This window comes from Anguilla anguilla, chromosome 5 (assembly GCF_013347855.1).
Source record: "Anguilla anguilla isolate fAngAng1 chromosome 5, fAngAng1.pri, whole genome shotgun sequence".
In the NCBI taxonomy this organism is placed as follows: Eukaryota; Metazoa; Chordata; class Actinopteri; order Anguilliformes; family Anguillidae; genus Anguilla; species Anguilla anguilla.
The window spans coordinates 39196259-39222304 of NC_049205.1; the positions used below are offsets into that span (position 1 = coordinate 39196259).

At 41.8% G+C, this 26046-nt stretch overlaps 2 protein-coding genes across 3 annotated transcripts in view; one reads left to right on the forward strand and one right to left on the reverse strand.

Moving 5' to 3' along the window:
• Positions 1–3386, reverse strand: part of LOC118227730 (semaphorin-7A-like) — a 17285-nt gene extending 13899 nt beyond the window's left edge. Inside the window, exon 1 of the mRNA XM_035418548.1 lies at positions 3208–3386. Coding sequence (XP_035274439.1) covers positions 3208–3298 — 91 coding nt within the window. The 5' untranslated portion in view covers positions 3299–3386. The remainder of the gene's footprint in view (positions 1–3207) is intronic.
• The window catches only part of LOC118227733 (synaptotagmin-5-like), a 25643-nt gene extending 1013 nt beyond the window's left edge, over positions 1–24630 (forward strand). The window contains exons 2-6 of one of the 2 annotated variants that reach the window (XM_035418554.1): positions 859–968; positions 15301–16313; positions 20163–20331; positions 21052–21218; positions 21806–24630. In XM_035418554.1, the coding sequence (XP_035274445.1) occupies positions 15420–16313; positions 20163–20331; positions 21052–21218; positions 21806–21955 (1380 nt within the window). In that variant the 5' untranslated portion in view covers positions 859–968; positions 15301–15419 and the 3' untranslated portion in view covers positions 21956–24630. Of the gene's footprint in view, positions 1–858; positions 969–12917; positions 12992–15300; positions 16314–20162; positions 20332–21051; positions 21219–21805 lie in introns of those variants that run through there. The other variant, XM_035418553.1, reaches the window with a different exon arrangement.
• The last annotated feature ends 1416 nt before the right edge of the window (positions 24631–26046 follow it).

Consider the following 26046-nt stretch of genomic DNA (forward strand, 5'->3'; position numbering starts at 1 on the left):
CATGGGGACATTTCCCTCGCAGCATGTTACATTCACATTTACGAACAGACATACCAAGAAACATACAATCATTCACACAACAGAAAGGCTGGGCAGCGAAATACATACATACCAATACAAATTGGACATATAGACGCCTATTCAATCAATCTTGACTGTGAGAAAGCCATCCACACATACGTTTGGCCTGCCCATGTACTGCATGCTTATACACACAGGGCCAAGTGACTTGAAAAAATTGAGGAAATATTGGGTAGCATTGCTTTGAAATACATCTTATTTAATTTCGGTGAGGCAAGATAGCCTATATTGTTTGTAGACCGTAACTTGGCGTCATTTTGATATCAATACTTTTAATGGCAGGCCTGGATTTTGGCAGTCTGAATGAATAAGTTAGACGGTGTATGTCTTGTATGTGTGAGTAACTGGCATTTTTGTACGTCGAAAACGTGTTTATGAGATATATAATGTACGTTTCAAGGCTTGTCGCTTGAATAAGTACTGAATGGGAGAGTTTTCTTTATTATAACAAGACATAGCTCAGGAGGTAAGAGCGGTTGTCTGGCAGTCGGAGGGTTGCTGGTTCAATTGCTGCCCTGGGCATGTCGAAGGGTCCCTGAGCAAGATGCCTAATCCCTAACTGCTCTGGTGAATGAGAGGCATCAATTGTAAAGCGCTATATAAATGCAGATCATTTACCATTTACCATTTACCAAGATGTATGTACCCCCCTAAATTCCTAAGACTTGCAGCAAGGCCTCTCAGGCTTCAGGCACTGAACCTCCCAAAGACAACAAGAAGTCAGGAATATTGTGTGTGTGTGTGTTTTCTTTCGCTCTGTCTCTTATACATTTCTAGGAAGCCAAACTGGTCAGCTAGACCTTTCTGTTATCCTCTCCCTTACCATCCTACCAGGAAGGAACCGGCTATGACTCCATGCTACCCGGGACTCTGAAAGCAACTGACTGGTAACCATTGAATCATTATTTTAAAAGCTAAGAGATCACTGAGTGTTCATTCAGTATTCATGCTGCATGATTACACATAACTAATCATTTACTTTGTTAGATCTTACTATATGCTTATGTATTAACTATGTTCCAATCAAATACAGCAAATATATTTTAACAAAATATTCACAGATGAGTGGGTAGTGTTTCCAGAAGATTATGTGCCCCTATATCTTGACCTGAATTTTAGTGACTTTAACTAGTAGTTGATCTTACGATCAAAAACAAGGGAAATTGTGGATTAATTTAACAGACTTTTTTAACAGTCTTTTCTTTTGTGGATAATTACAAAAATGACAAATTTAGGGTGTATATCTATATGCTTAGTGCCTTATCGTAGTTCCCCGGCTTCCTAACATTTGGTCCAGGCATGCTGCAAAATATGTAACCTCCTATGTTGAATTTGTTTACTTAGAGAACAATTTTTCTTCTTTATTTCTTTGCGAAAACTGTAAGCTTCTCTGTCTGTCTAGGAGGTATAAAACTTGCGGAGCAAACTGCCGATTTTCAGAGAACTGCACAGAACTCAACCTCGATTGAAGACTCTGTGTGGAACTGAATTACTCAAAAACCACAAAAAGGCAAAAAATGTCTGCTTGCATTTAATGCACCACCAAAATCAGTTGGGTCATTATAAAAAATGTATCCACATTGAAGGCATTGCACATTTTATCAGAAGAAAAACTCACTGTGAAATGTTTTAGATGTTAATAGGTTAATAGGTTATATTCATAAGTTCGTATAAAAACGTTCCAGCTGTCAGTGTTGTAAGGGATTTGGAATTTTACAGCCATTTCAGCAGAAAAATGGGATCAAAAAATAGCAAGAATGGAACCGTACAGACCCATGGCACAACTCACTTCCACAGACACATTTTAGCTGGCACCACCTGTGCATGCATCCCACTAAACGAAGCACCACCTGCGCATGCGTCCCACAAAACGTCCCTCAAAGGTCATCCGTGAGTGAGTGAGTGACCACAATTTGCCATGCATAGCCCACAGGGCAGGTAAAATAACGGGCCCTCGCTATATTATTCAAAATAACCATAAAGCGTACTTAGGAACTGGGGAGGCTAGGAGGGGCCAGGTGGCGAAGCCTAGGAAGTAACGGGAAACAGCCTCTACCGCGCATGCTTGAGGGCAAAAGCGCTTGCTGCCCATTGATTTCAATGTAGAAATCCAAGGTGATTTAATAACCAAAGAAAAACTCACCGGTCTGTTTTTTGTGATCATACGTGCAGCAGTTTGTGAAACAATGGTTGTTTTGGTCTTGGGCAAATATTTATTAAAATGTGCATATTTTATTATATAATGCATATTTTTCTATCTGCTTTTCATTTTAATATTGAAATACTGAAAGAAATAACCATTATTTTTTGTTTTGGCACATTAGGCATGAAAAACAAATATGGTTTCCGAAAGATCACCAAAAAAGGTTTGACCTCCCAACTTATAATATAGTAGCTTACAGGAGCTTTCTCAGAGTTTCTGTGTTTAAGCAAGAAAAAAAACTTAAAGGCGGCTTGTACGAAACATATTTGGGCTAATCAAAAACAAACACCAAAACTAAGATTATATGTTAAAAAAAGAAGATGCAGACAGTTTAGGGGACAGTGGGGCGAAACCTAACACGGGGTAAAATGTAACATGTAAAATGTAGATGCACTGAGCTTAAACTACGTATTTCAGGTTAAATCTCTAAGGGTTAAACCAATGAATTGTATAAGAACTTATACAGTTCAGTGGGTTAAACAAGCAAATCTACCATAATTGTCTCCAACTAACGGCGGGAGAGTTCAGTAAATATTTAAGGAGATAAGTCTGCTGTGTATTTCGGTTTTCCGTTCAATTTTAATTGCAAAAAAAGGCTAGCGACTCTGGCTTCATATTAGGCTAATGGTTGTCATTTAACATTAGCTACTCCGTTATAAAATGTGAAGTAGACTGTCTACGCACGAATTCAAGGCAATTTCTAGAACTATCCTAGAACACATTATCTTACGGCGGTTATCGTGTCGTAATTTAATTTCATGTTAATAGAAATGCCACGTAGCCTACATAATATAATTCACACGTAATGTTATTTCCTATCAGTTTTCGTAATGAAATATCAGCAACATTAATACATAACAAAAAAGAACAGCAAAAAAAGAAGTTACTACAAAAAGTTGTATTTCTAGGCTACATGGTATTACCTTTCTCATCAAGCAAGACTCTCGGATTGTTTGAGCTGGCCAGGCAAAAATAAAAAATGTTTAAGAATAAAAGGCACGGCGAAACAAACATGCTGAATTGAAATTATTCCACCAAATGACCAATGACGTCCTACGGACGCTCTTCTATCTGCTGAGTAGCTACGGAATAAATATTCATTGCTGTTCCGACGACAACCTCTAGACTATTGATGATTGCAAATGACGAGAAAGAACTTGGTCAAAGGAGTTTTGTTTCCAAGATTTTGCGGTTAATTTTTGAGGGAATCAGTTACTTTTTCAGTGCATTATTACCCCCGTATAACTTTCTAAAACTGGTTTTACAATAGTTTAATGTAAATATGTATGTAGCTATATACAAGTGAACTTCAGCCTATTCTCGATGAATGGGATGGCATATATTTATTTATTTGTTTGTTTGTTTACTTTTTTATTCAGTCAGTCTTTTGTGGGTCATGAGAGGAAGGGGGACTTTTTTATTTGTGCGCTGTAATTAGAAAAATCAAGAGTCACTTGTAAGATGCCATTGAAGTACTTGGTCTTGGTGCCGCCTCCCAAACTAACCAGAGATTTTGTTACAATAGAATAGGTTAGGATTGGAAATGAAACATTCAGGAGAAACTGGAATTGGCGTAAAAAACGACGCTGAAGTTCTCTCTCGATTCGCAGCTCCTGATTCGAAATTCCAAATTATATGATTGGACGGTTTCGCGGTCTTCCTTACGGATTTTCAAAGGTTATAATTTGCTTCTAAAAGAGAGATACGGATCAAGAGAGACATTGAACAAAGGTGGTAATGAGTATAAAAATATATATATTTTTAATTATGTTACGTTCACTTCACATGTCTTTTAAGACTGTACTATGGACAGATCAGTGTCACGCATTTTGTTTTCTCCTCAAAATCTAATAGTCTCACCATTGCATCAGGTGTGTATGAGAGAACAGGAAATAATGCACATCTGAAATGTTGTGGACGAAAAATCACTGCACCATATTCAAATAACTCAAGTGTCTATATAAACAAATATATGAATAAAAATCCTTTTGAAAAATTGACATATTAGATGGCCATTTCTCATCAAAATTTAAAAGTCTGAAAATTTGACATTTAATTATGAGAGAAGGGCTCCTGAAGTGGTCTACACCCTACCATTGTCACGAATGCGTGGGGGGGGGGGGGGGGGGGTTCGGACCCAAATGCAGAGGGGGGGAAAAACAACTCCAAAAAGGGTAGGAACAAAAGACTTTACTAAATAAAAAGGGAACAAAGGGCCTCGCGGGGCAACTCTTCAAACACAAAGGAAACTTAAAATTACAAAACACAGAAAAATCCAAAGACCAAAAGCGCGTGGAACAGAACATGGCAGGAACACATAGGGCAGGAACGTGATCAGAGCTTACGCACAAACACAACCAGACATAACCAACAACACCGACAAACCAACAAGGATCCAGCACCTGAGTCCAGGAGACGGGAACTTAAATAGACAGACACTGACGAGACACAGGAGGGCACCATGAACAATCAGGCCACAGAAGGGGAAGGGAAAACGAGACAGCCAGAAAACAATGATTGGACAATTGGAAACAATCATACAATTAAACAGGGGGAGCAGGACACGTAACAGAAGTGCCGCCATCTGGCGGCCCAACAAGGAAAACACAGACAGGAACACAGAACTATGACAACCGTATTTCTGAGAAATTTTACTGTAGCAATTTTTTATAATCCCACCTCAAACTTTCAATGCAATCCAATAGACGCCAATTGAAAAAAGTGATTTTTTGGATAAGAATTTCTCTCCAAATGTAAAAGTTCACAAAATTCTGACACTTGTTCCTGGCAGAAGGTGTCCTGGTCTACATCCTACCCCATTTCTGTGAAATTTTACTGTAGCATTTTTTAATAATCCCACTTCAAACTTTCCACGCAATCCAATAGACGCCAATTGAAAAATATGAAAGTTTGGATAAGAATTTCTCTAAAAAAAAATGTGACGTCTGTGATATGGAACTGGTTTGAGTTTGATTAAAATCTGGTACTTTGGCCCTAATGGTCTGTTATTCTTTTTCTTTTAGGTTTTGTTTCCTTGAAGGCCCATATTCTCTTAAATATGAATATAAATTTGATTGCACTGTTCATTAACTTGCAAAATAGTCTTAAAAACCCAACATGAAAAAGAATCGTGATCATATCGTGGATCGTGATCATGCCTGAAAAAAATCGTGACATGATATTTTTGCCATATCGCCCACCCCTTGGGGGAGCACAAACAGTTCCCCCCAGATCAACTACTAACCAACAGGCTACAGCTTGGAACAATAGAATTGTAATCAAACCGGATACGTTCATTTTTTATACAACTGCTTGCTACCTCAATAAACAACAGACTAAACCGCAAATAACGACTGGAAAATTTATTGTATTTGGTCTGCGTAAGATTTCACCCCTAACTGTGTAGAACTGGCAAAACGGACATTGGAAAATATGAAAAATTTCCACTACAATTTCATTGTTAATATGTTACGCTGTTTTCCTTTACAAATGCAGGAAGTAGACCGAGGCAGTGTCAACTCGAGGATGCATATCATTGCGCGACTTCTAATGTGGGTTTACCTGCAGACAATAACATTAGGTTGATCGTAGAAACAGTGTTGTATAACTACTAGCTAGCAAAACTGAAAATATCTGAGAACGAAGGAGATTTTGTTTTTGATCATGAGATTGTTGTGCCCTATTGATTCGAGCCGGAATACACAGAAGAAGAGCTGGCTAATTTGCAGGCTGATCGTATCTATATATATATATATATATTAATTGCATATCATGTCTGGCCAGGGACCTGTTGTCGCACCTTCAAGGACCCCAGTGGTCCACTGACCCTCAGTTGAAAACCCAGGGTCCATACAAACTAGACCGACCTGCATGGATTCAATGAAGCTTTCAAATACCATTTTATATGGTGAATTGTAACTATTTGCTGATATATAACACTAATATGCATTGCTATTATGCCGTTTTGATTTCTTCCACACATTTTGATCCTCTCGGGTTTGTAGCCTTACTTAGATTTTTATAAAAAGGTACATTTCTGTCATATTTTTTTAAATCTATATTGCTAGCCTACTGCGAATACAACAACTCTGCACCATGTCTATTTCCCCCTATTTGTCCAAGATGGAACTCAGCACTTTTGCAACTTCATTTCTGTGGTGAAGGGCCTTGTTACTAAGTTATCTGGATATGTGCAAGTACAAATGTTTCACACAGACATCATTGCACTGCAGTGACTCTGTCTCCCCATACAACCACCGCCTCCACATACTGGTCACCCAGTAAAGTCAGTTTGATTTTCCTCTGCTACAGTTTGCATTGTCTTCATAATTATCATCATTTAATATTCTCTTGTTGCAGGATCTTTCTGTTGAATTTTTTAAGATAGTCAAGATTTGAAAAATAAAAGAATGATGAAGCACCAGCTACCACAAAATAGTTTAAAGAAACGCACATTTGGAGGCATCACTTAACCTGAATCCAGTATTCTCTCTGGATTTAAAAGGTAGATTTTAAATTAATGGCAAGCATTCTTTTTATTTGCAATGCAGTTGTTTATGTGGTCTGTAGATGGCAGTATGGCTATTCATTGGCTAAACTGAGCATGTGGATTCTGCATTATTAGGCAATGCTTTTATTTATACTGGGGCACATGGGATAATTAATTAAGTGCAGTGCCATAGTATTCAGCAGCCTGCTGCTAAAGCTGGTATTCTATTTAATTATTTATTTGAATTGTTTGAGAAAATCTGTATTTCTGTCATTGTTATTTCGTTGTTTTAAATGAAGAGGAATAGTTAGCAGCAAACAGCTACAGTTTTCTGACTACAGTGTGTAGATATTGTATGATACACAGAGTGAAGTCTTTCACACTTTAGGCTAAGGAATCTGGAAGTGTGATTCAAATAAATCCAATTTGTCACAGTCTGGTTGCTTGTGTTGCCTGTGGAGCATGTTACTCCAAGCAGGCAATCATTGGTCAATGAAGATAATGCCCGGGCTGCCTGAAAGGTAGACCGAGATAAAAGCACTAATGTGGGGTTTCCTCTCAACAGAAAGTGTTTATGTCCTGAATACGGCAGCTGGGAAGAGAATGGCTCCTGAATCATGGTTCAGAGAGAAAGGCTCCTTCATTGTGGTGCAGGGTGCAGGCTGCAGTATCAGTAGTGGAAAGTCCTGAATCCTTGCAGAGTGCTGACTGCGTACCTGCTAATGCATGTGACAGCTTGCAGGTCGCAGAGGGTGGTGGAGGGGGGATTTTACTGGATGGTAAATGAAGGGCGGGGGGGGTGGTGAGGATTGCGGGGGGTGGGAGGGGGCAGAGGGGGTATTGGGATCTGGGACAAGACTGCAGATATGCGTGATACTAAACAAGAGCCGCAGGATGTGAGAACTCTCGCTCTGAATGCAGGTTCCTCGTAATCCGGTAGCTGCGTCTATCCTGTGCAGGCTGCACAGAAGCAGGACTTCCTGCTTTGGAGAGGGATGCAAAAAGGACAGAGCAAGGAGGGCTGCAGGATATCCAAACTGGGAGGCAATTCTGGATCTGCAAACCAACTCAGCAGTACTGGACACCCGTAGCCACTGGGGGGGCCTGCATCATAACGAGGGGGGTGGAAAGCAAGTAAAAGGTTGCCTTCTGTGCTGGCTTTTCTTCAAGACTGGGAACTCAGTGTACAGCATTCTGAATCTTCAAGGAACAGAGGAGTGTGATTTTGTGCCTCAACTCTTCTCCTACAGGAGTGAACTTCAATCAGGAGGGGGTCACTGTGACATTTTTCTGGTGCTTGGATCTGAAAGGGACACAAGCTCTAAAAGTAGAGAAGTCCTGTCTTCACCCTCAGGTTAGCAAAACCACAAATATACCATCTTGATTTAGAAAAAAAAGCATGATTTTATTGCTATAAAGAATGTGATAGCGGTGGAAATGAAAACACTTTGAGGAAGAGGTGTGGAGTATCTGTAGATCAAAAAGGATACTGCTGGAAGCAGGGGATGACACAAAGGCACAGGGAGAATTCATCCCTGGGTACAAAGCTAGTGAATGCACGTTTATGAGCCAGACAGTAAGGAAAGCCATCAGCGGGAGTCAAAGAGAGGCAGGGCCTAGGACTCCATGCAGTCACAATGAGCCAGAGGTAGCAGGACTCTGTCCATACGCGTGGTGTGGGCTGAGGAATGGCGTGAGAGTGGCCCGCGCAAAGTGTGAAGATACCCAGCAGTAGAAGGAGGCGGAGGCCACGCTTCCCGTGCGAGGGGGGATTCTCTGTGGAGCGCTCCCCGGCCTCAGCATGCCTTACCGGGACGAGGAGTACCCCGGGCAGCCTCTGTGGCAGTCGGTCCTCTTCTTCTGCTGCAAGGGGATGATCGAGGGCATCACCATCCTGCTCTTCGCGTGGCTCCTGGTGCAGGTGCTGTTCAGCAAACATCTGGAAGGTACCGACCCCGACCCCGACCTCGGTGTCAGCTCGCCTGCCTCGTGCGCATCCATCCCCTCCCAGCGGGACTCAATCTCCCTTCGCATTCATTCTCCTTCCATGTTACTGTTCTTACAGCAGGTCTTTCACTCCATTCTCACAGTACTGCTGGGCTCACATCTATTATGCCCTCATATTTCTGCTGTTTCATTATCAGTCTTGCGTGTATTCTCTTCTAATGCAATTAATGCACTTAACCTCAGTTATCTTCCCGCATTTGTTTAACTCAGCCGATTATTTATTTTACCATACAGCTGTTTTCAGGCACCCCATCTCATTTTGCAACTCTACTACACTCAGCTGTACATCCCTATACCATTGTCCTCATACAATGGACCCTGTATCCATTGTCTTCTCATATTACTCTTTGCATATATTCAACTTTGCACTGAAAAGCTCCCCGATAATTTTTTATTTTATACTTTTAATCAGTCTCTGTTGTTGTTGTGCACAAGACACAAAAAAGATAGCAAGCCTTAACTGTGTCAGTGCAATTCCGTCTTTGGAAATAATGACTAAATGGTACAGCCTCATGGCACAAGGCAAATATGCATGGCCAGTGCCACGATCACTGTGTTAACAGTACTGCCAATTAGAGGCAAGATATTGGTTTAATGAAGAACTTGAAACCACAAAATCCTTTTCAATACTATACTCATGTATCAGAATGAACAAAATGTGTGGTCCTAATAGATGACCTCCTCCTTCAATGATAATTAAGAGTTGCTCTAGCAACACCAGTGAAGGGCACAGAATGAAATGATGTCATCTGCATTTGTTATATATCATTGCTTGTAGTGTAACTAAGTGGATTAATGCTGTCTTGTGTACAAAAGTGAGTTCTGAGAGAGAGAGAAAGAGAGAGAGAGAGAGAGAGAGAGAGAGAGAGAGAGAGAGAAAGATTGTTACAGTGATTAGTCATATGTATTTCAACAGATTTACACAAGCATGTCCACAGCCAAATCAGCAAGATGTTTTTGTTGCCCTTTCCAGAGTCCTAAATTAATAGATTTTCCCTAGACTGTCCCCTAACAAGCCATTGAATTAAAAATTTAAATTTGTTATTTTTTTAAGGAGATAGAATGAGATTATACATTCTTCATCTACATAGGGTTTTTTTCCTATTAATTTATTTTTTAGTTGGACTTGTGCACTTTCAAATGACGCAATTAAATAGTAGAGCAAGGCACATAGAGATCACTGAATGAGTAGGTTCCTTGTACGCTGCTTTTATGTTGTGTGTGTGTTTGCACGTCTGTGTGTTTATGTATGTCTGTGTGCGTATGTGCGTCTGTCTTTCTGTCTACATGAGCATGAGTGTGTATAAACACACATTACCCATGTAGTTTCGAGTTTATGCTTGTGTGTACACGTAAGTGTGTGTGTGCGGCAGGTGTGGTCGCATGTTTGAGTGTGTGTTTGTGTATGAGTGTATGAGGTTGTGTGAAACAGAGAGGGGGCGAGTGTAATACTGCTCATAATGAGAGTTGACAGTCTCTAAGTAATGGGTAGCATGTGGGTGGACTGCCTGTGCCCTCCAATGAAGGATAAACAGAGAGCCAAAAAGGGAGCTGACAGCATTGGCTGTGCACAGCATCGGACTATGAGTCAGACAGCAGGTGATAGACCGGGTTACATTTTGTAGGCTAGGTGTTTGTTTGGCCAGTGAGGGGATAACAAGAGCACGAGAGAAAACTTGAAGTGCAATTAGAGTTTAAACACAATTTACATTGCAGAAAAAAATGAAAATAGAAAACCCATAGTACTTCCATGATGTCAGTCTCAACAATGATTGAAGAGGGTTGTTTTTTTATTTCATTTTTGTGTGGGCGCGCGCTCTCTCTCTCTCCATGCGACAGACAACGGTGTTCCCTGACACTGCCGAATCTCCCTCCCAGGCGTGTCACACTGGTTTGTGACCGTAGATTTTATGTAGATAAGTACTTTTCTTTTATTGGTACCGGTGCTGCAGCTTAACAACTTTCAGTGCCTTGTTAGCTTAACTACATTTTCAGATATGGCTTCCCCAGCACTAATACAACATATGACAGGCTACGTTTTAAAAAATGAGGAGGGTGACAGTGTATAAAAGGTGCACGCCCTCATAGTAGAAAGGTCAAACTTGTTTTGGCGATTTTTCAGAAAACATAACTTGACCGTTTATTTTTCATGCCTAATGTCATAAATGCTACAGTTTAATTAAATACCAACATATAAATTGCAAACTTGCCAGGAAATAATGGTTGTTTGCTTAAATAGTGTAAAAAATTAGGCGATCGTAATCATGGTTGGAGGGAAAAGCATCATTGTCTGCAACTTTTAGTGTGGATTTATTTTGATTCTTCAACATCATGAAACAACATTTAGTGGAATTCCTACAGTAAAACAAATATACTGTACACATTTGCTCGTACTATGTTTTTATGGGATGATACATTTATGAAACCGCTATATCGCTAAATCTCAAAACGCTATAGGCCTACGTGCCAAAACATCTGTGTCAAACCTAGCATCCCCATGGCTTCAAAATTCCGTTCCAATTGAGGACTCGAATCGACCAGGCTTACACATTCCTCATAAACGCTGTCTTAATAAACATCTCTGCAATGGAGTTTATATCGAAATAACTATAAAAACCCCTGAATAAAATATAATGAGAAAGTAATTAGAAGAAGCTCTTGGTAGACAAACCCATGTATCCAATAATAATAATAATAATATGAAATAAAGACTTGATTCACATCAATTTGTAGTGAGTGTTATAGTATTTCTAGCTGTTCTCATATACCCCCCACATACAATCCAAATAATAATTAGCTGGCCAAACATTATCAATGGTCTCTAAATTATAATTAGCCGAAATTGTCAGATGTCCATCTTCATGTAGCCTAATAGTAGTGGGATTTCTATTGCATCCACTTCATCGGCAACAAAGAACGCGAACGCGATATCTGCCATTGCTAGACGAGGCGAGCAGGCTAGTCAACCAAGAAGTGTCGGACTTTTTGACTCCTCCCCCGAATGCAATCGGCACCTCTCGTCCTGTTTTCGAGGCAAGCCGAAAGTCATCTCAAACAAGCCTGTATCAACAGATTGCATAGTTCTGATGTAGCACGCTAGGATTGCTAGCCAGTCAAAAAATGCAGACACACCCCAGGCAGGTTAAACTATAATGCAGTTTGTCAGCAGTCACACGTAGCAACTACTTTAATGTCTTGGCTTTCATGATCTGTATGTCTCAATGTTAATGTCAGTGTAAAATATAGTTTTGAAGCTTTTAAATAGGCTATTAGGCTAGATGACAAGGTACTGGCAGCAGTGGAGTTTTGCGTTGTTTGAAGACTCGCCAGCTTGTCACCTGCAGTCATTCAAACACATCAGCTGTTTTCATTGCTCATTTATTTATTTATCAATTTATTTCATTGCTTATTTCACCATCAGTGTATGTATTTAACAGTCATATTTGGTCTTACAAATATATATTACAGTTCCATCACAATCAAATTGAGTTAGGAAAGGTACGGTTTTAAATTATATAAAGGTCTCATTTGCGGTACAAAAATAAGCAGCTGACTGATAGGCCTACTTAATATGGGATACTGTCAATAGTTTGAAATAATCGCAACGTTCGTAGTTGGCTAATCGAGTAAAGATAGCCTACATTCATTGCCTCCCTTACGCGCTGTAGCCTCCAGCCCACCATTGGCTTGCATACCTTTCCCAGCCATCCGTAACCGGCAAACAGTGCCAGTGATTCCGTTGTATCATTGAGCACGTGCCTGTGAAATTTATTCATCAAAATGGATTATTCTAAATCTCCTCTCGTTATTATTTAATGTTGCTCATTAAAACATCGGATTTAATAACGGCTCTCCCCAGCAATAGGCTATGGCTAATTCGCGATAATTCTAGTTTGGGTAATAGTACTCATTGTTTGGGGTATAGGGCATGAACATCCAAGAATTAACACGCCTGTTCGGTTTAGTTAGACTTTGGCATATACCTGCCTCCTACACCGAGGGTGGTTTCTGAGTCAGGCGAACCGCCTGCTCATTGGCTCAACGTCACTAACATTTCTCGCTATGAGAGAAAGGGCCGTGGAATAGTTTATCAAAGAAATTCCCTCTGAGCGGAGCAGGCGGAGGGAATGTGCCATATTCAGACAGCAGCAGCGGTGACATTGACATAACTGCCGGTGAAACAAGGGAAATGTTGCATTTTACGTTTGATGGTAAGGCAGTTTGCTGATTTCCTACTGTTTTTATGTATGTTGATCTTTTGTATCCCGTAAATGTATTCATTAAGTGAGGCATTTCTACTTATCAAAATCATTTAACTCGATTAACACTTGCTCGAAATTAATTCTTACAAGTGTCAGAGTTCTTTTATTGATTAAGCTATTCAGATTTTTCCAAGCAGTTATTGCAATTGAAAATTCAGAAATAATTTTAATTTACGATCAGTAGATTTGCTTTATATAAATAAACTAATACAATCTAAGTAAATGTAGACGTGCTGAAAGTAAAAGGCTGTTATTACTGTTATTTTTTTCTCAATTACAAACGCTGCATGATTTACAACAGATCACAAACCAGTTGCTCTTTGATGCAATCATGATAATTTATGTGGAATGATGATCACATGACAACCATTAAACCTTTTCTTGAACCATTTGTAACAGCAACTGGTGTGACGGGTGTGAGTTATGGAAAAAATCTATTGTTTGAAGATTGCTTGTAGATAGTATCCCTGCACTTATTACTATTAAAGTGCAATATCTCTAATGTGGCAGTCTTGTGACATTGTAAGTGGCTTGTTATCAAGTACAAGCATGTCTCAAATGCATTTATTTCTGCTTGCAGCCAGTGCTTTGGAAAATAAGATTTTCTGAATAACTATAAACAAACAATTTATCTCATTAAAGTGACAATGGGCATTTGTTTATTTCAGCACTGACTGTCATGCTCTTGACCTGATATTTCTGTAATTTCCTGACCTTTTTTTCCATGGGCTTTGGAAAGGCATTCATGCTAAATGTTAATTTTAACTTTGACTGATATGAGTCAAACAGGGATGAAATGTACAGTATTGTGTCAAAGTAAAATGTAGCCTACTTAAGCCTACAGTTTATTTAACAGTCAGTGTTTCACTGTGTATTGTAGAGATGCTTGAATGAAGCATGCTGAGTCCGACTCTAAGAAGAGATTTCACTTTAACGTTTATTTATTACAGATATATTAAATCTACAATCAGTGCTAATCTAGAATATTTCCAGTAACTTAAGTAATATGGGTTCTTCAAGTAATTTCTGGTTTCATTGAGGATAAAGTAATTACTATACAACCAATCATTTTAATGTAGGATTTGGAAATAGGTTTGGGTATGACATCATCTTTTCTTAGTCGTTTTGTATTCAACATTACTCAGCTGCTGACAGATGCTGACCAAGGACCTGATTTTTCACAAAATTCTGTTGTGCTGTGCAAGAACGCCTCGAGCAGCAATTACAGTAAATACCAGCTATCCCTTATTAAAAGCCCTACCAGTTTTCCTCCGGACAGAAAGACCCCCGACTTCTGGGATGAGTCAATGCTCACTTTTTCTCTCTTATTATCTTCTTATTAGCTCCACCACTCCCACACACTTCCCACACACCACACAGAGCGTGTGCGTGTGTGTGTGTGCGCGCGTATGTGTGTGTTAAACTTTGAAGCCAGTATGTATTTCAGTGAGCCAACTAATTCAACTAATCAGTGTTGATTGAAATAAGTATAGAATGAGAATGAAATATTTCTTGTGGTTTCCAGTCAAAAAGACATTCTAACTGCTGGCTTTGTATACGTTTCTGGGGCTTTCATCCTGAGGTAGGCCTAGGTATAGTTCAGTTCATTCGGAGCAAACCACAGAACCACTTATTGGGGCAGGGTTTGAAGTTCTTGTGGGATATAGCTATTTCATATTGCTTAGTTTATTTTATATCAGGTAGATTGCAGATGGTTTGTCTCTGGGAAATACAGTTATCCTTGCAGCATTTTTTAACTGCTTTTATGCACCGATTTAAGGGGGGTTCATACATTTCTAAAGCAGCCTCCATTGCAGAACTGGTTCAACACATGCTTTTGAGATCGCAGTAGCTGTTCTGCAGGTCTGTTTTAGATCAGCGCGTCGACTGCGGCAATTCCATCTCCAAGAGGGAACAATTAGTTCTGATTAGGCCCCACAGATATTTCCTGCATAATCTGATAACGCATTCGCATGAACGGGGGTACTGAAGAGAGGATAGTGTCTATTGCTGCACTGGACTCAGTGCAAGACAGTAAATAGGACAGATAGCACAGGATCTTATGTGTTTCAGGATAATTATCTTCCTTCTCCGTGCTGACAATCGCCAATGTTGGTTTTGAGTCAAAGCGACGTCGTGGAAAAAAAGTTAAATGGAAGCTGAATATGGCAGAACAGGCATGTGAGAGGTCACACTTCGGTGGTCTTCTCATTCTCTGGAGGTCTGTTTCTGTAACGGTTTGTGTTTGTTCTGTGCAGTGCACCTGCAGGTCCTTCTGGGAGTGGGCCTGGCCGTCTTCTGCTTCTGCCTGATCCTGGGCTGCGTTCTGTGCTGGCGGCGCGGGAAACCCCGCCCCCCCGAGGACAAAGAGGCGGCGATGTCACTTCCTCCCCTGCCCGCCGATCACGTGAACCTGGCCCTGAGCGGCTCCTCCCCCTTGGCCGTGACCGTCCCCGTCAAGCAGCAGTACGAGGAGCTGGAGGGGGACGTGCTCGAGTACCCCTCCCCCTACGGCTGCTCCTCCCCCTCCCCCTCCCCTCCCCCCTCCCCTTCTGAGGACGATTTCGCCGCCCTGCCCAGCTCCCCGCGGCCCCGCGCGGCGTCCGAGCTCAACGAGCACCCGAAATCCCACTTCCCCCTCCGCAGGTTCAGCACCCCCGCCGGCTCCTCCTACAAGCCGGCGGTCCACGGCCGGGCCTCCCTGCCCTCCCTGCCCAAGCTGGGCCTGGTGTCCAAGACGCGGCGGGCGCTGGAGCGGCGCTGCACGGTCACGGGCGACAGCTTCCTGGACGGCGAGCGCAGCCGGCTCCAGCCAGGCCCCGCCCCCGAGGGCTCGCCCTCCGCGCTCCGGTACGGCTCCGGCTCCTGCCGCAAGCCGCCGCTCCGCCTCCACTTCACCCTGCTCTTCTCGCCGGCGCGCGGCACGCTCACCGTCGCCGTCCTCGGCCTGCTGGGGGCCTCCCGCCGGCTGGGCGGGGTCTTCGTGCGCGCCTCCCTGCCCCCGCTCTGCCCCGCCCCCCTGCAGTCCGCCGCCCGGAGGCGGAGCCTCAGCCCCGAGTTCCAGAGCCAGACCTTCGTGCTGCAGGTGGGCTCGGTGGAGCAGCTCCGCGGCTGCGCGCTGCAGCTGGCCGTCTTCGCCCGCGACTTCTCCGGCCTGCGGGAGGCGCCGCTGGGAGACCTGGAGCTGCCCTGCGGGGAAATAGACTGGGAGCCTGACTACGCCATTGCTTTCACCAAGGAGCTCAGGCCAGCCAAGTACAAGCTGAGAAAGGTACCAAACATCTCTCTCACAGTCACCCTTAACGACCACAGAAACTCACTTCCAGGTCTTCACCTGCTGTGAAAGAGACAAGCCTCCATATAGAACACACTGTCCTGTACTGAAATCCATTGCTGTGTTAACCTTTAGCCAGTGCTAGACAGTGCATGTTTACATTGTCCACTTGTTTCTATTCATTGTGGCTTGCACTGCTGTAAATATCAAACAGTATATAATATTTATTTATTGGTGAATTAGGGGAGCAAGGTTCTTCGTGTCCTGTTTTGTTTTGACTGGTGTTTGCCATAGTGAAGTTGTAGCTCGTGAAAGGAAAGCAAACATGCAGAGAGCCAGGGTTGGCCAGATTGTCAGAAAGTTTGCCCTTGCAGAGCTGTGCAGACTTAATCAGAGGGCAAAGCAGTAATTCTGCCCGGTAAGTTCACCTGTCGCAACAGTCTTGGCTCGCTGCCACATAAGCTGACTGCGGAGAAGGCGAGCATTTACGCCATCCGTCTTCATTCCACAGCGCTCCTGAATGGGCACTTCTGTACGAGCGATTCTCCTCTCGTGTCATTGGATGCTGCCGGCCTGTGGCAGGGGCGGATTTGAAGCTAATCCGCTGAAATGCAGTGTGAGTGCATTGGATAGGGCCCCCCAGCTGATCACTGAAGGATGTGAGAGTCTTTCTCGAACACCGGAAACATTGGAGCAATGATCCAGACTTAATTAACATATTACTGTCAGATTGCTGCTGTTCTAGAAGATATGCGATTATATAATAAAAATAAAAATACTATTAATAAAACCATTCTGGATGTCTGGAGGGCTGAGAACATTCAATCTTGTTGTCATGTTAATAGAAACCTTTTTTGGTAAGGGTGTCCTTGCCTCTGGGCTGTCAGAAAAGTCGGTTACAAATGAATACTTCTTTACTGTATTGGATAGAGGGTAGGCCAGTTTAGTGCGTAAAGTGAAGACAGTCAAGTGATAATCAGCTATATGAAGTGGAGATGGAGTGGCAGTTGTGGAAACTAGTTATGATCGGCCCCTGAGCAAGATTTTTTTTACGGGCCCCCTCAGAAACACGCAAACATGTGAATACACTGCGCCATTGGCTTAGATATTTTACAGTGGACAATGTGTTGCGTTGTACGTGTTAGGCTATTGGGAAAGTAGGTCAAGGTAGCCATCAAAACCGCGAACAGGGCTCAGCTCAGACAGTGCTCAGCTGCAGTGCAGCGATAGCTCGCTTAGGCATACACAACACATCAGATCAAAAAGTACAAAAAAAGAGGCAAAATTTGGCACAGGGGCTCACCTGTAGTAGACTAGGCTATGTGTAGGCCTAGAATGCTTATGTTATTAATTTACAGATTTCCAAATTCATTGGGCTAGTAGTCATTTGCCTGTCAGCTAGCTAGATAGCAAGTATTGCTACAGCCATAACCTTCATAAAGTTTAACCATTCCAGCTAGCTAAATATCACCTTACAATAAAATACACCTGTTACCTTGAAACTTTTTCTCTACTGAAAATCTCAAAAGCTACATGGGGCTATGCACAATGAATCTCTCCAACACCAGTGCTTGCGCTAACCCATGGAATGCTGCATCTTTGGAACACAGGACACTTCAAAGTCTACATTTTACACTAAAGGTCCAAAGGTGGCCAAAAGCCTGATATGTCCCCCAATTCATCATAATTTGTGGTGAGCAGCTCAGCGGACCTGGGTCTAAAAAATGTGAACTATCCCTTTAAGAAACGCATGTGCATTACGGTTATCCTTATCCAAAATGTTTGTTACTGTTTAGCGTTTCTGCTTTGCTATACAAATCAAAACACGTGAGACACACAGCAGTGACCCAATTCAGACTATAACAGGCTGGCGCCATCAGTAACCCAACACCAATCCCCTAGAAAAGCACTTTATCTATTTACTCATTTGAAGGGAATGCGAAGAGCCTACATTTACAAAACCTCCTTCAAATTCAGCTCCCGAACTCTTGACGCTCTTGACAGAAAGTATGCTATAGCCTGACCAGTCAGTCTCTCCTGCCCTATACTGCTCCTGAGGTTTGTAGATCTTCATTAACTTTAATTAAAAAAATTAAGACGTGACCACAAATTATTGAATTGAATAGTTTAAACCACACGTTTACTGTTGCATGGACATATACTGTATGAATACATCACAGACTACAAAGAAAGTGTTATTACCATGACCGAGATGAGTCTGCTTATTGATTTATATCTAAGACAGATGGTGCTAAGGAAGTAAATGGAACTAACGAGTGTCAAAAATTGCAAAGGCACGTGCATGAACTGACTTTTTTGATGTAGAGCTGGTTATCTGCTAGAGGATCACAGGCCTTCCCACAGCATGGGCCCCTGTGCAGCTGCACTGCTTGCACTGCCTGTGTCTCCACCCCTGTGGCACGGTAATGTTTTGGAGTGAAAGTAAAGCAGTTGTTGTGGAGATGTTGTTATGTATTGGAACAAAAAGTCTTGAAGGAGACAGGATGTGGTACTTTCTTGGAGAAACTACAGCAGCTCTGAGAAGTGGAGATTATGCGGGTGATGTTCTAGAAAGAGAGAGCGGAGCATTCTTGGGGTGGAAGACGGCATGCTGAGAGAGTGGTGGCTGTTTGAGCCATGTGATATAGAGATGTTGAGGAGGTGAAACTGAGAGCTGGTGCCAGCAGTGCTAGTCGGAGGCCTGCTTCTTTGTCCTTTCAAGCCATTCATCAAGCACCACTCTATGCCCATGCGGTCGCTGTGTGCTAGCTGGCCCAGGTGTAACAATGTGATTACATACAGCCCATCTAACCGTTCAGTGGACACAACCCATTTCCTTTCTGACCCAAGATGACAGCCAGTGCACTTATCTTGCGAGCTCACTAAAAAGCATTTGATTAAACTTCTGTTTTCAAATAGAAATAAATACAAAGGGATTGTGTTGCCAAACAATAATTTATTGCATCTTTTCTGGCATAACTCTGAAGTTTCATGGAATTTGTTTGTTTTCTTTGAGTCATGCATAATCCTGGCTGTTGCGCAAGTAATCAGTCAAACATTTCAAATGTGAATGCTATAATCACTAGCTGGAATAGATGGTATTTTTCTATGTAGGCTGAATTCATGGACACAGATGTGTTGAAAGTTCACTCTGGGTGTTGTCAGTGTACTGGCCCAGTAAACACTTGTATTGTCAGGTTCTCAGCTGTAGAAACATAAGGCGGCATTAAACTAATGCATTAAACGATTGAGTCTGAGTGGAACTTTGAGTGCAATATGAAATACCAGTAGGTGACTTCCGCGAAGTGGGTTGGATTCACCTTAATTATGCTTTTTACGCAGGATCGTGTAAACAAAATAATTTTTGGGTTTGTATAACCAAGCGCATAAGCAAATAAAACGTATTTATTATTTGCTTACCCCTTTTTCTGAAAAATATTTTGGAGAGGGGGAAAGGGATCGGGTTAACCAAAGCACTAAACCCTCATTACAAGGAGAGCCCAAAATTCTCTCTTCTCTGCTTCATACACTGAAAATAAAAACTGGGAACAGTTTTTCAAAGCAAATAATAATTACAAGTTTTATTTGCTTTACATAATAGCACAAATTTAATGTTGTTCCCAATATGTTTTGCAGAAAAAGAGGTAAGGCCTAATCTTGGTCGAATCTGTGTTGTGGGTCAAAAAAGGGACACAACCCAAAACAGGGAATGAACGTCCCAAGAAGTTTTTTTTTTCTGATCAAGGATGAAACATAGCATCCCACACGTTTGTTAAAACCTAACATAACAAACGTGCGTTTGTCCCTAATCTTAACGCTGTTGCTGTTTTGGTCTCTTTCCCACAGAGCCTGAGCTCCGTGGATGCGTTGAGTCGGAAGGAGCCCGTCTGCATGCCCCGGGTCCTGGGTCAGCTCTTCGTCCTGCTGCAGTATCAGACGCTGGCCCATCGCATCAAGGTCATGGTCCGCAAGGCCGAGAACCTGGCCAAGCTCACCAGAATGCCCGGGGCACCAGGTGAAATCCATTTTCCTCCCACCTAAACTCATCTCTCACTGTCATGTCTCTTCAGCTGTCCCATATGAGTCATATTTGTAGTTCAGTCCTGTTCCTGTTAGACAGTAGCTTAATCTTCATCTACTGAACATTCCAAACATCCTTTTGCAATGACACATTTAAAATGCATGTGTTTGCGCACAAAACTGTTTAAAGGATCAATACAAGTGATAGCATGGTTAGGCTTTATTCTAATGAAAAAGTAATTTGTCAGTCTAAATTTTCTGTACCTTATAGATGCTGAAATGTTAAGGTGGAAATAATTATTTGCCTCTAAAAGTGAGAACCCCCAGAAGTAGAATTGGCCTCTGCTTTTTATTGGTGAAGTAAAAAAAAAAAAAAAAGCTTTGTGTAATGTTCAATCAAGGGGATTAAACCATTCTTACAGAACTTCAGTGCCATTGAGGATCGTAGTCATTTTTTAATAATGCGTGTTTAAATCCTGCTTTCACCGTTCACAATCCTCCAGACATTTTTTTTCGGTCTCCTTCCAAACACTGATTCACCTTAGGGCCGGTTGTAGGTAGTTTTATGCACCACTTTAAGGTTTCAGAGTTATGGGTCATGTTCCATGGGCAAAACCACTGCAGAATTAGCCCATGTGGTTCTGTCTTGCACAGGTGGTGGGGATCTTGGGAAATGTAGTGAGGCTTGACAGTCGCTGATTTGTTCCCCCCACAGACCACTATGTGGTGATAAACCTGCGTAAGAAGGGCGTGGCGATTGGCACCAAGGAGACGAAGGGAGCCGGCGGGTACAATGCCGTGTGGAACGCCCCTTTCTTGTTTGACCTACCACCTGGGGATGTCAATCAACTGCCCCTTGTCTTGGAGTTCATTGTCATGCAGGTAGGGGGCACTGGTGGGACTAAAAGTTGAGTTGGACAGAGCTGGCCACATTATTTCTATTATCACGCGTTTTGCTTAATTAGCTTTTCATTTTCTTCCCATTTTGATAGCTCATTTGTGTTAGAGCCCTCACTGTCAAATCAGGAGAAGCAGGCCTTCTCCTTTAAAACACATGATGTAAGCTGCTGGTTCTTTTCATATATAATATACAGAAATGGTGCAATTTGTACATGTAGATTGTGAGCCCTTGGTCAGCCAAAAGGGGTTGCTGGTGTGCAGGTGACAGATGTTATCTGAAATATTAACTTAAATCCTTCCAGAATTTACAGCCAATTATACACCACACTGTGGGGCTGTCTGTTCTAGCATGGCCCAGATTCTATACCAGATCATGGGGTCTATATATGCTAGAGTAGTACCTTAAAAGGGTGAGCCACCCAGCAGCTCCTATCTGTCTGTATTTACTTCAATGAATTTCCTTGAGGTGATATTGCATGGCTGTCCTTTAGCATTAAAGATGCTATTTTTTCAGAACCATGATTTATTGTTTGTAGAATGAGCATTGATGCTGTGCATTTCTCCACTAGGGGCGGATTTACACGAAGGGCAGCGTTCTGGGCCGCGTCCTGATTGGCCGTGAGGCTCCAGAGACAGGGCAGACACACTGGAAGGACATGTGCAGCCGGGGGCAGGTGGAGACAGCCCGCTGGCACGCCATCCAGCCCGACTCACCTTAGAGCAGAAGGGATATCCTTGGACCCGTAGCTCCACCCACCAGATTCAAAACCCCTCCCCCTACTCTTAATAATCTCTCCTTTCCCACATAGGGAACCCTGAGCCAAAAGGGCGGGGGCTGGGGCAGGGCCGTGGAGAGGGCAAGGGGGCTGTGTCCTCTCCCACAGCGGGCCTGACCCCCCTAAAGCCAGACCCAGCCCTGAAGGTCCTGCCCGGTGATCTCACATCTAGAGACCTGCTGGCACGCAGAGGCCTGACAGTGTGCCAGGAAGCCAGGGGTACTCAGGTGAGGGACGCTGGTTGGAGGCATGGGTGATGCTCCGTATCACACAGACCCACAGTGGTGTCTGCACTGTTGTGTCATTGGGAGTCAGACAGAGCCAACGCTTCCGTCCAGCTGTTGCAGCCCCATTATGTGTTTCACATAGTGTACATGAGTACATACTTTTTAGGCATGCTCTACAAACACACACACACACACACACACCTTTGGAGACAGTTTTCCTTCCACCAAGGAAGGAAAACAATATCCTCCAAGTGAAAGAATAGTTCCTGGGGGTCTGTTCCCTTCTTGTGGGCTGCAGTGTTATCCAAACAATCTGTTGACAGTCATAGTCTTTATAACTTTGTGAAGTGGAGTTTTTAGGTTGTGTTTTATTGAGGTTCTCTAGCACTTGAGTGATTTTAAAGATTTGCACTTTGTTTTTCCCCCAAACAATTGAATTGTTCATAAACAATCATCTTCATATCTCATCTTCCATCATACTCTCCTTATGGAGTCACATCCTAAAACCCACAGGGTTGTCTATCACAGTGGCATGTAAAAGTTTTGGCACCCCTACTAAAATTTGAATGTTTTGAAAAGTTAACACAACCTCTGCAGGGAGCGAACCTTAACATGACATTTCTGTAAATTGTAATGCACAATTCATTTTAATCTGCTGAATTCAACAGACAAAATGAAATGCTAAATGTGGCATATGCAGAAATGTGGCCACCTTGTCAGTCAGTTCTTTGTAATGTCTGCTTTGGCAGAAATCACAACTTCCAGTCAAGTTGGGTTGACTGGAAGTTGGGTGTCAATGATCCCGAGTTGTGAAAGGAAACTTGAAAAAAATCTGTGCGGAAAGTTTGTGCGCCCCCCAGCGGCCTGGAGTGTTATAAATAGAAGGACGCGGAGTTCGTATTGAGCACACTGACAACAGTATTTGGCAGCATGTTCGCCTGTTCGTTCTATTTAGAAATGTTTAGGTTTAGGGTATGAGTTAGGGATAGGGTTAGTTGTTTGGAGTATGCTGCATTCCTTAGTCCACAGCACTTTGTTACAAAAAGTCTCTGGCTTACCAAAGTGTTGTGTTGCATACTATAGAATGACTTTGAGATGAGATTGCAGGAAATCTATGGTTCTGACAACTCTTCCATACAAATCATGTTTATTAAATTTTTGTGCACAGTGGACCAGTACAGCTCTACTCCAGTGTCACTAGGCCTTTGTGCAGGTCCTTTGCAGTGAAATGTGTATTTCGCTTTGCTTAGCTGACTGGTCTATGAGTATTTCTATCAGAAAATTATCTTTGTCTTCCAGATGTTGCCTTGACATCAGCAGTTCCCCTAAACTTCCATTTCTAAATTAAGTTTCTGACAGTGAAAGAAAGTGTTTAAATATCTTCTTATAGCCTTCTCTTATTTTTAAGAGTCAAGCATCGTCATTTTCAAGTCCTCTGTCAGCTGCTTGGAGGACCCTGTGGTTGTTGAAAGTAAGCACAACACCCTGAGAGGTTAGAAAGGTCAGTAAGTAGAGTATTTATGAAGCTCTGGAATCGTCTTCAGCTGGCTTAATTTAAGGCCTAACAAGCCAATCAAGTTTTGAGACCTTGAAAATATTATGGATGGATCATATTGAAAAGGGTCCCTAATCCCTTTTGATTGATCCATCATATTATATGATGGATCAATCGAAAGCGTCCCTAAACTTTTGCATGTGCCACATGTACCGTTTTATTTCTTTCAAACTGCTAAATTCCGGAAATAAATAGCAATTGTGTGTTAAAAAATACGTAATATTTGTATGTAGTGTTTAAGTTCTGACCCTGCTGATCTCTCACTTGGAGATTTAACAAAACAAAGCAATTCGACTAGGGGTGCCCAACCTTTTACATCATCTTCAAGTTGGAGTTAAACCCCCAAACCTATGCATATCATTGGAAATGTCATTGGTACTGTCAAATTAATGCACCACTCTTCCCAGAGACATACCCTAAACAAGTATACACATTCCATTGGAAATATTTCAGTTCATTTGTATTCTCTGCCAAAAACACACCCCCAAAACCATCAGTGTCTTCCATAAGTTCCCAAAGTCATTCACTTTCCATGCCAGAGTCACACCCCAAAATCATCTACATCTTCCACTGTACACATTCTCCTCAGAATACCTACATATCTTGCTGGAGCTGCACTCCCAAAATCAACCTGTTATTTAATTCTGTTGGAATGCTGTTTAGAACTTATTTTAAAATGTTCAATGTCTTTCTTCAAGGATATGAAGTTTCTTGTGTTAAGAAGATTTGAGAATTCTGTTTACCGCTTTTAAATGGAGATCACTTATAGCTAAAAAAATCAATTCTGTTGTGTCATGGTATTACTTTGAATTAAAATGATGCAGTTTAAAATAAAACATCAGTTTTTTATTTTTCTAGAATACGGACTCAAATATTAAACACTAATTTACAATTTCAGATATGTTTCACAATGGATATTACACAATTAAGGGCTGAAACAACAACATTTAGACATTTATAATTTAAAAAACCAAGTCTTTTGAACGGAGAATTTTGTACTTCACTGAAATGTGATTCATGCATAATTGTTGGAAAATATGTTTATTTATGCATGTTCGTGAGGGAAATTAAATTGTAAGTTTAAAATGAACCCAAGGATAATAAGAACATTTAAGGCACCTTGGGGCTGCTGGGTGGCTCATCCTGTTAAGGCCCTGTTCTAGTGCACTGATGGATTCAGGGTTTGGTATTGAATCTGGACCATGCCAGTGCCGACTGTGGTGGCAGCTCCCCGGGGCAAAGCACCAGGGATCAGAGGGTTTCAGCTGGCCCCCATGGTCATTCAGATGCCAATAAGTCTGCATGTGTTAAGCAGCATATGAATTATCTACCTCCAACTCATATCTGTTAGAGCCAAAGTTGCTAAGTGCTGTCTGTGGAAGAACAGGCAATTGGCATCACATCATGCTTTAGAGGAGAACAAATGCCCCAAGATCTGTGCCCTGCCAAATCGATAACGGGGATTGATATACAGTATATATAGGCATTCCGTTCCAAGGAGAAATGGGATAAAGCATGAAAAAAAATGAAAAAGGTTGAGGTTTCAGGTGAAATCACTGACACTCAGTAATAATAATAATGCTAATAATAATAATAATAATAATAATCAACTTTATTAGTATAGCACATTTTAAACAATGAATTTACAGCCCAAAGTGTTTCCCAGCATAGGTCAAGCATTTAAAATGCTGTAAATCAGTTATAAACAAATATGATAAAACAAAATTAATGAAAATTTCCCCTGAAATTTATCTATTCATATTACAATGCAAAGATAATGTAATTCAATGCCCAGCATACTCTTGTGTCAACTGAAATGACTTCAGTTGGATACAGTCGCAACAAACGGAAAAGCAGACAGCTATTCGTTTTGATACTAATATCAAATTATGTGCATGCATCAGAGTGTTCTATTTTTGTACTTACAAATCATCTCCTCAGAAGCTTAATGAGCGAACCATGCGCAGAATTAAATCAAATCTATTCACACAGCCAAAATAGTCCCTTTATGCTGAAGGTCGCCTGGTGTTAAGTGAAGGAGCAATTGCTGTCGGAGGCATAGAGTTATCATGAGGACACTTCTAATACAAGGGCATTAATGGTAAAGATATTCACAGGACTAAACAAGCACATATTTATTCACTGTTTGGAAGTAAATGGAAACTATGTCAGCCCTGGAACATATTATAGAGTGTAGGTAGTTAACACTTGTACACTTGTGTGTGTGTGTGTGTGTGTGTGTGTGCGTGCAT